The sequence below is a fragment of the Protopterus annectens genome, chromosome 16.part0, assembly GCF_019279795.1.
Source record: "Protopterus annectens isolate FY-2018-M chromosome 16.part0, PAN1.0, whole genome shotgun sequence".
NCBI lineage: Eukaryota > Metazoa > Chordata > Ceratodontiformes > Protopteridae > Protopterus > Protopterus annectens.
The window spans coordinates 634,124,717-634,139,960 of record NC_056750.1 but is presented as its reverse complement, the minus strand read 5'-3'; the positions used below and the strand labels follow the sequence as shown (position 1 = coordinate 634,139,960).

The following is a 15,244-nucleotide window of genomic DNA, read 5'->3' as shown; positions in this document are numbered from 1 at the left end:
GACTATACAACCCCCCGGACCATCTATTCCTCCTTCGACTCACATGAGCTTGGAGCCGGAGTGCATGGAAGTCATTGTGGTGGAACAGTCGGTTCAGAAAACCTCCGGTCTCTCAGTTCCGATATCCACTCCGATCTCCTCGATACCACCTTCTGTCATGAAATCTGGGGGCCAACACTCCCTCGTTGGCTCCGAGGGGGGAGCAGCATCGGACCCTTGTCTGACCCTACTCTCCCTCTTGTCGCTTTGGTGCCGGTGAGCTCGACTCCCACATCAGCCTTGGAGCCATCACCCTCAGTGCAGGAGAGGTCTCTCGACTCTTCTGAACCGGGGACCCTCTCGGGCCGGGATTGTGGTGCCTTCGAGGTGATGAGTGTGCTGTCCTCTGACAGCTCCTATCTCAGCTTCAGCTACTCCGTCCCCTACGGAGTCCGTGTCTTCCCTCTCACCACCCTTCCATTCTAAGCGTAGGGAACCAATGCCCCAAGACACCCCCATTGGGCAACCCCCCCTCTTCTGAAACATCCCCAGAGCACCCCTCTGAGGAGGTCCCTCGGAAGAGGATGTGTAAGAGGAAGCATTTGGACTCCCCTGAGTCTCTGACATCGGACACGGACTTGGAGGACTCAGAAGGGTCCCCATGGTCCCCCTCTGAGGATGTCTCATTCTCGGACATCCTGGAAATCCCCAAGTTGAGGGGTGGCTGGAAATCTCTTTTCCCTTATGAAGATGAGTCTGCGTACCAGGACGCATTTGGTTCCAGACCCTCCACTTCTTGGGTGTCTCCACCCTTCAACCCACTGCTAGGGGTAGTATGTCAAAAGGCGTAGAGCTCCCCGGAATCGATGGAACCAGTTCCGCGGAGGCCTAATAAGTTCGTAACTGCACCAAATGACAAATCTTTCCTGACCAAGGGCATGCCAGTTGATGCTATAGTGGTGGTGGTAGCCACAAAGAAGAAATTAGCAGAAACGTCTACTTCTGTCCATCCGTTGAAAAGAGAGATCCATATAATGGACAGATACAGGAAGCATGTCTTTTCTTCAGCAGCCTCTACCCTTAGGTCACTGAATTATTTTTTCCATTTCACCCGTCTCTAGAGGGATCTCCTGAAAGAGCTAGGAGATACCCTACAGGATCCTACAGCTGCGGGAGCTACAGATAGAACTGCTTCTCAGCTTGCGACCGTCTCTTGGGTAGTTAACTCCTCCATGCGACTTATTTCCTATGCAGCTGATGGAGCGAGCAGGGCAGCAGGCAAAGGAGTCGCCTTACAGAGACATTCCTGGATGCGCCTTTGTCAGTTTGTTGAGCCCTTCAAGTCCTTCTTTACCAGTGCCCCTTTTGATGGCTCGTCGTTGTTCGGGCCCAAGGTAAAAGAGACTCTCACCAGGTGCGAGCAAGATGACAAAATTCTCTCTGCCTTGGGAGTACATTTTTCTGTGCCTACTAGACCTTATCCCAAAGGTCAAAAAGGTGGAAAAATGTGGTTCCAGAAATCCCAGGGAGCTTTGCCTGACACACATGGTGATCCCCCCCCCCCGAGACAGAGGGGGGAATAATAATGGGAGATGCCACCCTCGTGGCAGATGGGGTCCACAGAGTCAGGGCAACAGAGATGTGTTCTCTGGTAGGCCCTTCCAGCGCTCCTGAAAGGAGGCCTGCCTGTCCACCTCTGGAGGCAGTCGGGGGCAGATTTTCACTGTACCCAGAAGCCTGGGAAAGTATCACAAAAGACACATGGGTACAGTCGGTCATTTCCAGGGGATACAGTATTCCTTTCTCCATGCCACCTCTCCCTCAGAAAATGGAAATCCATCCCAGATGTGCCACCCAATCTAAGGGAACAAGCAACCCTAGAATTTCAAAAATTGCTAAGAAAATGAGTCATCCAAGAAGTCGCTGCAAACCAAATCAGATCCGGAACTTACTCAAGGTTCATTTTAGTACCAAAGAAAACAGTGGACTTGGAGGCCCATTTTAGATCTCAGCAGACTCGACAAGTCTGTCAAGAAGACAAAGTTCCAGATGGTGACCCTGCAGTCCATACTTCCTTCCGACTAGGAGTCAGTCACTGCCAGTTTACATCTCTGCCTTTTGGCCTCACCACAGCCCCCAGGGTGGTCACCAAATGCATGGCAGTAGTCACGGCTCATCTGAAACATCTAGGATGCCGGGTGTTTCCATATCTGGATGACTGGCTCCTTAAAGCCACCACTGAGCATCGACTAACCGAGACAAGGGACACCACAATCCACCTCTCCTCTCAGCTAGGCATCACTATAAACTATGAAAAGTCTGTCTTGGTTGCCCTGTCAGTATATTACATTTATAGGGACAGATTTAGATACCAAAGACATGATAGCAAAATTGCCTCAGGAGAGGGTGTCGACCATTCGACATCAGATTGCAGTATTAATCGTGAGGAAAAAGGCTCGAGCAAGATTTGCTCTAAAAGTCCTGGGCTCAGTAGCAGCAGCAATAATGCTAGTTCCCTTGCCGCACTTCCACATAACGTTATTACAGAGGCTTCTGTTTGCTCAGTGGTCCATGCAAGATCTACCCATTCCCACAAAATTCTCATCACTGAGACCTGCAAGAAGGACCTAAAATGGTGGCTTCAGTCTACGCATCTGACAATAGACAGACCGTTCATTCTCCCCCAACCAGTGGCCACAGTGACCATGGACACTTTCCAGCTGGGGGGGGGGGCATTATCTGGGACAAACTGTTCATGGGACTTGGCAACATCACGAGTATCACTTGCACATAAACGTCCTAGAGATGAGAGCAGTGCTCCTGGCATTGCAAGAACTTCGTAGCTCTCTACCCATGGGAACGATTGCAATTCAGATGGACAACATGTCAGTGGTATGGTACATCAACAGGCAAGGTGGAACCAGATCTTACCCCTTGTGTCGAGAGGCTGTAAGAGTGTGGCAGTGGGCATTGTCTTCCCAACTCTGATTGCAACACACATTCCAGGGAAATCCGAAGTGATAGCAGACAAGCTAAGCAGGGCTATCCTTATGCCTCACGAGTGGTCCCTGAAGCAGGATATTGTAAACCAGATTTTTCGCGAGTGGGGCCAGCCTTGCTGGGACCTTTTTGCCACCTTCATCTATGCCAAATGCAGCAGCCATTTCACCCTATTCTCCCCACTGGGACAATCACCCAGGGATGCACTTGTTCATGATTGGCCCCCGGGACTTCTGTATGCCTTTCCCCCGTTCCCTCTGATACCCAAGATTCTTCAGAAAGCAAAATTGTTGGGTTGCAAGCTAATACTCATTGCCCTCTACTGGCCTCATCAAATCTGGTCCCCATTTCTATAGCCCCATCTTCAGGAGGAGCCTTGGATCCTGGACTCAGTTCCAGATATTCTGGTTCATCAGTCAGGCACACTTAATCCTTCCTTACAGACCCTCAAGCTGACAGCTTGCTTCCTCCACATCTTAGCCAGGCTTCCTGACATCTCCCTGCAGTACAACATATTCTAATTTCCTCTCACAAATCCTCAACAAGAAAACTGTATACTATTAAATGAAAATGGTTCTCTTGTTGGGCAGCCAAAAATAGTATTGATCCTTTTGACTGCACCTATTTCAAAGACTCTCGAATTTCTCGCTGAAACCTTTAACCAAGGAGCAGCAGCAGCAACTATCCGAGTTCAGCTGGCTGCTATTTCCAACTTTCATGTGGGAGAAATGGGTTCCAAAGTTATGTCCCACAATTATGCAAAGCTTTCCTAAAAGGTACTATCCTCTTGAGACCCCCAATAAGAGAACCCCCTCCTCCTTGGGATCTAAATTTAGTCCTAGCTGCCTTGATTCTTCCTCCATTCGAACCGGCTAATACTTGTTCTCTAAAATGTTTTGCTTGAAAATGATTTTCTTGATTGCCATTACCTCCCTAGGAGGAGGGTATTACAATTACAAGCTTTATCCATTCTTCCCCCTTATTTAATTTTCTACAAAGATAGGGTTTCTCTCAGAACTAACCCTTACTTCCAAATGTTTGCTCAGAGTTCAATCTGAACCAGTCAATAGGAACTACCTGTATTCCTCCCGGATCATGGCAACAAGGCGGAGTATAAACTACACCAACTGAATGTTCATAGGCAGTTACTTTTTTACTTGCACAGGACACAGAAATCCAGGAAATCTGACCAATTGTTTGTATCCTTTGCAGAGAATAGAAAAGGAGTGTCAGTCTCAAAAGTAACTTTATCGAAATGGCTTTCAGACACCATCACTTACGTTTATAACTCACAGAACAAATAGCTGCCAGGAAAGATTCGAGGACACTCAACCAGGGCCTGGTCTACCTCTACTGCCTTTCAGGCCAGGTTGCCTTTAGACTCAGTTTGTGTGGCAGCTACGTGGGTTAATCTCCATACCTTCGTCACTCATTTCAAAGTAGATGTGGCCTCCCGTAACAGGGCATCCTTGGTTCCACGGTTCTGAAGAGTCTGTTCCATTGAGCCACCCAAGAAGAAGGTGCTGGGGACACGGTCCCAACCAACAAGAAGGAAGGCGAGATAGGGACAACATAACATAAAGAATTTGTGTACTCACCATAACGTTCCATGTTTGTTGTCCTTGATCTCACCTTCCTTCTTATATCCCACCCCCATTCCCTCTCTAGGAGGATCGAGAGGAATTATCCATCTTTTGGCTATATAGGCCTTGATTCCCTTCCTGCCTTATGATACGAGTTGGGTAGACTAAGACTTCTTCTACTAATGACTTGGTGGGCTTATATATTTATATATGCCTAAAGTTTATATATCTGCATATTGTAGTCTGGTGTTACGGGTTATCACAAACGAGATCTGGGTAACTCCCTCTAGGCATGATGGGCTAGAGTCTAGCCTCAAGCCAGTGGAAGCTCTCGAGCTTTAGAATATGGCCGAGTCGGAGCCGAGGATCAGCTCCAAACCCAACCAACAAGAAGGAAGGTGAGATCAAGAACAACAAACATGGAACGTTATGGAGAGTACATAACTTCTTTTTAATTGCAGTTGTTGTTCAGCTGTATGCATTCTGAAAATTGCAGTGTCCAAACACCATACAGAAGACAGTGTATGCTGTTAATGTTGCCTATTATTCCCTCCATCCTTTTTTCCTGTCCAGGTTCTGAGTGTATAGTCGAAGGCCGTGCATTCAGGTGACAGTATGCATCCCATTCACATTTGGAATGGGATGAAGAAAGGTAGTATCTTCTTTTAGAATTTTCATGTGAAATTTCTGTAGAATTAATCTTAATGCAACTCCACTTGACAGTGTATACAATGCATATCATGTATATACTTATTTTCTTACAGTAATTAAGTGTCCTTCTGGACCTCTGACACCCCCCCCCCCCCAGCCTTCAGCACCTCTGCTGAAAGTTTAACTGATTTGTGTGATATTTGGAACAAGAAGTACAGACTGCTGGCCACTCTCATGCTGGGGTCAGATATTCTCCTCCCATCCCTGTGTTTGTTTTCATACCATAGAAAATAAATGTTTGCATTTGGACTGGGCAAGAAATGAACTTTTCTGTATTTCAGCGAGTGTTTTGCTGGCGTTAGCTGCAACACAGTGACCAAACCATGCTTTGTATGTAGACCCAAACACTGATGATAGTATGTGCCATGTTTCCAAGTAGAAGTCCTTTTCTGTCTGGAAGTATGCTAGGCAGGGGGCAAAACTCGAAGGTATCAAGGCATACTTTATAGATTGTGTGGCTTTTTGTTGCTGTTTCTCCATACTCGGGATCTTGCTTTTTATTGTATTGCATTTGATATTGTTTATTTTGTTTATTTATTTAGCAGACTGATGAGATATACACGACTGATACTTTCAATGTTTTTGTTTCGCTGTTTTGACTGTGAAGCCGACCTTATACATTCTCGCATTCCAGATTGTTTTCCTTATTTCTGAACCACTGTGTTTGGGATGGGAAATTTGATTACATTATTTAGCTAGTTTAAAACATGGGTTCCTTTTGTTAGATGCTCCTCAAAACTTTTAATTTTGATTATTACATTAACTGTACCAATTAGATTTCCTGTTTTCTGCATCAGGCTCTGCATTCCATAGGAATATATTGAAGTCCGTTTGCGAGTATTGATAACGAAAAAGAACACTTTTTACAGGGACATTGTGTTCTCTGATAACTGAAAGCCATTTTATTCTGGTAATTTTGCAGTCAAAATCCATTTGCTGTGTCAGTGGTTGTGAAATATTTTGCATCCTCAAAACTTGCCAAGCTTAGGTCTGAAGTTGTTGTGGGCCAGCAAGATAGAAAGCAAATGTTATATCTTTCTGTAATATGTGTTGAGTTTCCAATAACATTTAAACTTTACAACAGACTATATCGAGTGAGTTACACACAGAGTTCACCTGTCATTCAGTACTGATGTACATACTCTGGACCTTCACTAGGGTCATTTGGCACCAACGTAACACACAGTTCCTAAATCCCACAGTCAGTCGTCTTTTCCACAGTCATCCTTAAACTGGCTTAAGTGTTTCACCTTCTGCTTTCTGTTTTTCTGCCTCACAGCTGAATGCTTAAATAACTTGTTAAACCTGGTTGTTGTGTCTTTAGGCTTTTCCCGGCTAGGGGTCACCACAGCGGAACTCCGGTCCGCTAAAGATTGGTAGTTATTTTTTACATGACGAGTTACCAGCCCTGACGCATAACTTTCAACAAAGGTACGCCCATTCACGCATGTCTCCACACAGAAGACACTCTAGCTGAGAATCGAACCGGACAGCTTCTTACTGTGAGGTGACAACGCTACCGCAGCACCACCACCGCGGGTATGAATAACTTTCACCTTTACACTAAGTTATATCAGTAACACATTCACAATAGCAAGATAACCCATTTGGCAGTGATCTAATTTCCCCATTTATGTCATTGTTTTACATGTGTTTTCTTGGACCTTAGCAATAATGGGGTCAGCTAATTCTAAGTCATAGAATGACTCTGTTGTTATTGTACCTAGCTCAAAATTAGTTTCTGCGTGGTAAGTTCTGCTATTGGGTTATGTATCGAGCAATGTCTTTCGGTTTTTCACAGTTAGGGGTTGCCACAGCAGATCACTGGTCCACAGATTGATTAGCAGTGGAGTTTTTACGGAGTTGAGTTGCCAGCCTGGAGCCCAACTGTCAAAGAAGGCACACACAACTACCTGCATGTCTTTAAAACTCACTCGACTACAGGGAGGACATGTAGACTCTGCACAGAAAAGCGCTCCAGCCGAGAATTGAACCACAGAACCTATTGCTTTAAGGCGACAATGCTAGCCTCTGCACCACCGCTGTTGGATTTGTGTCAAGACATGACTTAATTTGATGCTGGTTTCCAAGCAGGATGTGGAAAGTAATTTCAACCCTATGTCTCTCAGATGCTTTATTAAGGATAAACAGCACATTGACTGGACATTGTTTGACATCTTTATGTTAGTCCTCACAAAGAATTGTGTGACACAGTTTGGAATTACTGTAGTGACCTTGGCCATTCTTTGGCCCAGCTAGGATACCCCAAGCCATGTAAAGTTACATTTGTATAGATAGGATCCCACCTCATATCTGACCACAAAATGTCATTATGAGATCCACATACACTCCAGAATTCACAAAGACATCCAGTCCAATGTACAGTTGACAGCTTTTCACTACCTACACAGGATGCTAGGCTGTCATTAAACTGTTTGGGGGTGAAGCACAAATGCTTGTACACTTTATGCTTGCTTTATGATTTGTAACGCCCTTTGGCAACCTTTGACTTCTTAACAATTGTCAGATTAGGCACTTGTCTCTGCCATTTTAAAACACAGCTCATTTGTAAGTAATCTAAGCTTTATTTTACATAAATATTTAAGGAAACTAAAAAATGAGAAATTTAAAATGGATTATGTGGCTTTTCTGAAGTTGAGATAACCTCTCTTAAAAGATATTTGGGAAGTGGCTACTCTTTGAGTATAGTATCTCAACAACTCTTTGAATAAAAAAACATGTGAAGGGCTTAGGTGAGTATCAGGATTTTAAATACACACCTAGTTACCATTGACAATGCTTTTCCTCCAAGACAGGGGGTGATATGGCTGGTATAAGATGTACCATTCAGCAGCCTAGCTGCAGAATTTGGCACCTGCTGCAGTCAGGTTTGATCACCATCCATACTCCTAAGGTAAAGAGCATTAGAGTGCTCCGCTTATGACTAGTTTATGAACCACCATTTCATGCTCTGAGAATGTAATAATGTGTTAGATCTAGGTTGTCACCTTCAGATGCAAGATGTATTGACAGTAGCAGATAGCTGGTCCTTAAGTGTTAGTATGTTATCAAGATGCAAACCTACATGATGAACACAAGACAGAAAATTCCTTTTTGTTTTAAACATAGGAGTGATGCTAAGGAATGGCAATAAGATGCTTAGCCATGTACACCTTTAAGTAGAAACTCTTTAACATTTGTACCTAAACTGGAAAGCAATGGAATATGTTATAGATGAATGATTGTGAATAAACATGGCCTCAGTTTTTGCTGGGTCGAACGTAACACACACATTTCTGAAAAACAAGATGATGGTGGATGTCATATACATGACTAATAAAACATGCCTAAGTCCACCATGCCATTATGTAAGCCGTGAACAGAAAGGGAGATAAAATAGTGCCATGAGGCTCATCAAACTCCAGAGGAAGGGTCCCCAGTAATTAACTGCTCAGACCATCCTATGGAAATGTCCTGAAATGTAAGCAAACCAAGGACTAAGCCAGTGAAACTGGAGTGCTATTGCACATGTTCTGTAATGATCCATGGTGTACAGTATCAAAGACCACTAAGAGATCAAGAAAGAACAAGACTTAGAATAAATTCTGATCTCTTGCGATCTGGAAATCACTTGCTGGTCAAATGCTTACTCTCTGGCCATTTTTATTAGTCTAGCACTTTACTAGACTTCTTGTAGAAATTGTTGTAGCACACAAAAGTGCTACCAGCACTAAACGTTCTACAAGGAAATAGCTCCAGTACTTATTAAAAAGGTCAACACTTGCACCACACCACATGGAACATATAGCAACTCCCCCTCCTTCCAGCCCCCTTTTTCACTTGTTTTTTCTTTTGTTTTGCCAGGTTCTGATACTTCACCCTTTTGTACAAAGTTTACTGTTTTGTTTCCTGGTACTGTCTTGCCTCCTTCCTGGGCAAAAAATCCTGTAAAGCTTTGAGTTCTATCTATCTTTATATCTTTTTATGAAGTTTTATTTCACCGTTTGGTAGTTGGAGCTCATGGAGGGTACCCTTTAGCTTTGTAAGCTGGCTGGTCACATGGGGTAGAATCCATTTTGCTTAGCGTACTGTAACACAACATCTACTGTTAGGGTAAGTTAACTTACACAGCTATACTTTCTTTATTAATATTTTTGTGTATGCATTCTGTTGTGTCATATGCTGGCAAATAAAAAGAATAACAAGGACTTCTGAAATCTGTAAAGTATGCTGTACTGCCATGAAAAGAAATAAGGGGTCAGTGTCATAATATCCGCTTTGCTACTTTACTTGGTGTTCTTTCGTATATGAAACTTTAGTCTTAAGTGTTCTTCCAGATGAATGCCTGTTTTTTGTGTAAGGTACAGGAGTATGGTTGGCATCCATCTTTGTACTATGCTGGGTGACATCATAGCATTTTGTATGTTTGTTGAGGAAGCACTGAGGTGTTCTTCACTTAATGGCAAGCAGGAAGGAATTTCTATACAAAATGTTTTTGTAATAACTATAAATTAGTGCTCACTTAACTAATTATTTGATGTAGAAACTGCTTAAAGTTTGACAGTCTTGCATTATTTTTGTTGTGAGCTGCTAAATAAAGCATGCTTCTAAAATATGCATATTTGGTAAAGCCAGACTTTATATTCCTTTGAGACTTTTCTGCCAACATGCATGTCCACAGTTAGTGGGTTTGGCTTTATCGGTCTGATTATGTCCATAAAGACTTAGAAAGGAAAAAGCAGAAGTCATGGGCATTCAGAAGCCATATAGCTAAAACACTTGATGTCTTTAAAGGGTTATTTGCATATATCCCATGGGCATCTATTGCCAGAGGCTTAAGGTAACACACAGTGAAAACTCTAGCTTGGTTAAATTTTCTTGTAGTTTTTACTAATTGGTTTGTCTGTGTGACTTTTTTACTTTAGTTGTTAGTTGGGATATTTTGCAGACACCTTAATGGTTATGGACATCAGCTGGGTTTAAAGACCCTGCATTTCCAGGATATAGCCAGTCTACTTATGTTGTGCTGAGAAGGTCATAAGAAGGCCAAAACGTGCATGTCCATAGCTAGTGGGGTTTGGCTTTACTGCCCTGAATCTTTCCATAAATATTAGGTAAGGAAAAAGTCATGGGTATTCAGAAGCAAGATAACTGAAACACTTGATGTCCTTAACGGGTAATTTGCATTTTTCTGTGGGCCAATATTACAGCAGGTTTAAGGTATCACACAGTGAAAACCCTGGCTTGGCTAGGTTTTTCTTGTAGTTTTTACTTTCCTGCCTTTTGGTATGATGTTTGTAACCATGCAGCAGTTCACCATGTCTTGCTTATGCACACAGTGCAGATAGCCTGGTTTACTTAAGATTCAGCATTCCTCTTCCTTGGTTTATTTTTCAAAACTTCGTCTAGGAGTCAGCTTCCAGACTTTATTCAGAATTCCACTTCTTATCTAGATGTCTTTAAAGATATATGTAAATAATTATACTGAAGGCTCACACATTCTTTGAAAGCCATATTGGACTGGTTGACTGTCTCAGTACTATCATCATCATCTTCTTTAGGCTGTTCCCGTTAGGGGTCACCACAGCGGATCATCTGTTTCCATTTCTTCCTGTCCTCTGCATCATGCTCTTTCACACCATCCACCTGCATGTCCTCTCTCACCACATCCATAAACCTTATCTTAGGCCTTCCTCTTTTCCTCTTACCTGGCAGCTCCATCCTTAGCATCCTTTTCCCAATATACCCAGCATCCCTCCTCAGCACATGTCCAAACCAACGCAATCTCGCCTCTCTTGCTTTGTCTCCAAACTGTCCAACCTGAGCTGACCCTCTTAACATCTTTAACTCTGCCACATCCAGCTCTGACTCCTGCCTTTTTGTCAATGCCAACGTCCCCAACCCATATAACATAGCTGGTCTCACTACCCTCTTGTTAGACCTTCCCTTTCACTCTTACTGGTACCCATCTGTCACAAGTCACTCTTGACACACTTCTCCACCCATTCCACCCTGCCTGTACTCTCTTCTTCACCTCTCTTCCACACTCACCATTACTCTGAACTGTTGATCCCAAGTACTTAAACTCATCCACCTTTACCAACTCTACTCCCTGCATCATCACCATTCCTCTACCCTCCCTCTCATTTACACACATATATTCTGTCTTAGCCCTGCTGACATTCATTCTTCTCCTCTAGAGTATATCTCCACCTCCCCAGGGTCTCCTCAACCTGGTCCCTACTCTCACTATATATCACAATGTCATCTGCAAACATCATAGTCCACGGGGCCTTCTGTCTGATCTCATCTGTCAACCTCTCCATCACCACTGCAAATAAGAAAGGGCTCAGAGCTGATCCTTGATGTAATCCCACCTCCACCTTAAAAGTATCTGTCACTCCCACTGCAGTCCTCACCAATGTCGCACTACCCTCGTACATATCCTGTACCACTCTTACATACTTCTCTGACACTCCCAACTTCCTCATACAATACCACAACTCCTCTCTAGGCACCCTGTCATATGCTTTCTCTAAGTCCACAAAGACACAATGCAACTCCTTCTGACCTTCTCTGTATTTCTCCAACAAAATTCTCAGAGCAAACATTGCATCTGTAGTGCTCTTTCCTGGCATGAAACCATACTGCTGATCACTAATCATCACCTCCCTTCTTAACCTAGTTTCCACTACTCTTTCCCATAACTTCAAGTTGTGACTGATCAATTTTATCCCTCTGTAGTTAGTGCAGCTCTGCACGTCACCCTTATTCTTAAAGATAGGTACCAAAACACTTTTTCTCCTCTCCTCAGGCATCATTTGACTTTCCAAAATTTCATTAAACAATCTGGTTAAAAATTCCACTGCCATTTCTCCTAAGCACCTCCATGCTTCCACTGGTATGTCATCTGGGACTGTCTCAGTACTATATGGGTGTAATATTCAATTATGCAAGAAACAGAAGTTACTTTCTCAGAATCCCAGCCTTCTTCAATATCAAATTTGTTACACAATTTGAATATACTTGTAAATGATAATCTTTGCTCCCTATCAGAAGTGCTGGACCTGATCTTGTGATAACTGACATTTTGAAAAATAAACTGTGGTTCAAACAAAAAAGCCGTGATTTTTCAACACTCATTATTATGTCTTCAAAGCTTTTTCATCCCCACACCCTTCATGTAATAATTCCTGGACAGTTGTAAGTTGGAAGAAGAATACTCCAGGATATATATAAATTTATCTGCCCAACTCCCCCTACCCCCAACAGTTCACACTTCTAATTGTGTTATAATGATTGCTGTTACAGTTTTTGGAATTTCAGCAAGCACCTAGGAAAGGCCGTCATTCAAGTTAGTGTGACTGTCTGTGCAGTAAGTTTGCAATCCTACTTAAGCCTGGCTCTATGGAGTAGAGGGCTTGGACCCTGACTGAGACCTAGGTAATTGTGGTTTGATTAGCAGCCCTGGCACAGGAGGAGCCAGAAAGGGAGGGGAGGAAAGAAGGTGCATGTGCCACTCGCCTTTCCTAGGGAAGGATGTGGTTTGCATGCACTTGAAGGTGCACAAGATAGTGTTAGCTACTAGGTGGCAACCATACAGCTCACTGCTTATGGTGTGTGTGTCTGTGTGTGTCTGCTTGGAAACTATGCCCTTTGCAGAAGTGAGGGAGTTCCTCCATGGTTATCCTATCGCATGTTCCCCTCCCCTGTGCCTTGCTAAGTGCACCTATATTAGAGCAGTGGAGGGAAAAAAAACACAAAACCACCATTGATGGCTGCCTAGATAGCAGTCTGTCTTGGTAGGCTCTCACCTGGTATGGGAACAAATGGGCTAATTAAAAGAGACAGGGTCTGATGTTCAGTGGAAACTGGAGTGAGAGGTCTAAAACCTGTGGGTGGAAAAAACTTTGCTATTTTAGCTGTCACAATAGGGGAACATTAACAAGTGTAAAACACAGTAATTGTTGCATACTGCAGAAAATAAAGATGAGTGCTCGATGGCTGGTATCAGTACTGTTAGTCTTGTTTTGTCTTAAACAAAAGGTTTCCTGTTTATGTTTTATATTTCTTTATTTTAGCTGTAAAAGAAGTCTACTCACAAATGAGAAAATCAGTGCGATTGTTCTGTACTGGAAAATGGAATCCTGATGCCGTTCCACCTGCCACTGAACATCTGGATCCGCTACTGCAAAGAGCACCAAAGCATGAGCCTAGCCAACCTCAGAGAGGCTTCACAGGTAAGAACAGATATGTGGTGTTAGTGATTGTTATATACTAATGAAGGCGACCCCAGTTAGGTGCCATACGGATGTAATCTAGTGTATGCTGGAGAAGTTTAAGCAGTGTATGAGGGACATACTGTGGTCATGGAAAGCACTGCCCTTTCTTAATCACTGAGCTATGAGCACAGGCCAAATTACTAAAGTTTGAGGAATGTTATTGATGCATTAAAGATTATTATAAATAGGAGTCATCCTGGGATCTATGTCAGTGAATTGAATATCAAATGAATTGCAGTATTTAAGGTTAGTCAAATTGACTAAAATAGAAGAAAACAAAAGCCACATTTTTTAAAAACAAGATTGCTGAAAATGGACGTAAGGAACCCCTAAATAAATGCAACCAATATTTATTTTGGGGGCAACCCCTCCACCCCCCCACCCCCCCAGGTACACCATAAGCAGGCCACCATGCAGATATAATTAATTCTGAGGCCTTTGCTTACTGGAGAAAGAGAAATATGTTCATCATTAGATCACTGCTACAGTAGCCTAAACTATTTGAGTCCTACTCCCACTGACTGGTCATCTTTTCAAAGCTAAAGTATGTCTTCCAAGCACTCTACCGTAGTGTTATTGTACAGGAACATATAAAATATCCTGTTTCTGTTTTACAGTTGTGTGTGTAAATCCTAGTAATGCATTTATTTTTCTTAGTTGCTCTGGGTGTAGTGCGGTTAGTTAATATCCTTACTGTGTTTTCTAGCCCACAATCCTAAAGGAGCTCTCAGATTTGCATAGGTGGAACTTAAGCAAGCCTAATCTAACCAAATGGTGGTCTGCAGTTTTCTGAGTTTGTTAGAATGTAGTACTTTGAAGATCTAAAGCACTCTGAAGTAAACCGGTTTGTTAGTCAATATTATTTTGCATAGTGTTTTCAGTCATCACTGATCATGCCTCGCAGCTGTAAAGATTTTTGCATTATATTTTTGATCTGTTCCTCGTAAAATGTGTGGTTTTCTTGGAAATCAGTGATTGAAGTCACTAAATAGTGACATATATTTCAGTTTCAGACTTCATATCCTTCAGTAAATGCATGCTAACACAAATCCTGTTGTTCTAGCAACTTTCTAAAATTATCAGAGCAATATTTGAAATCTGTTCCTATTTTGAGGCCTTTTTCCCCCACCCACATTCTTTTAGGCCTTGTCCAGATTTCTTATACGAAGAGGTTGAGAGGTTATTCCACTGGATCTCTTTGCAAAAGTCGACAGTGTGAGTGCTGAATGATAGCTTTGTTAAAGTGAAATGGTCAAGAATGCAAAGCCATCAAAAAAAGGAAACAACTTCTAAATAATTTTTGTTCTTGCAAGGAGGAGGCAGGGTAATCCCCCTGTAATTCGCATGTGTGTGACAGGAGCTGTGCTGCCTTACATTCTCTTTCAGGGAAGGAGGAATGCCTGTCTCCTCAAGTCATTCTTCCATATCACTGTTGCAGTATTTTTTACTGAAGGGATCCCCTGCCAAGGGTAGCTCACTGTCCAGCCAGTATACCAAAGCCTTAGGATTTTAAGGATGTCACGTGTCAATTGTTTGTTTCCCCGCTCACAGTATAGGGCATAAAGGAGACGTACAGATGTATAGAACTCAGAACTACTTTGCTGCCAGTCTGAATGCTATCTTCAGTCATTGGTCTGAATGCTCCTTTGTTTGTGCTGGTTGCCAAGACAATTTCAGATAAGTACCCTG

General features: G+C 42.9%; 1 protein-coding gene across 1 annotated transcript in view; it reads left to right on the top strand.

The window, feature by feature from the left end:
* Positions 1 to 15,244, top strand: part of SLC27A4 (solute carrier family 27 member 4) — a 736,182-nt gene that overhangs the window by 234,798 nt on the left and 486,140 nt on the right. The window contains exon 4 of the mRNA XM_044058859.1: positions 13,355 to 13,513. Coding sequence (XP_043914794.1) covers positions 13,355 to 13,513 — 159 coding nt within the window. The remainder of the gene's footprint in view (positions 1 to 13,354; positions 13,514 to 15,244) is intronic.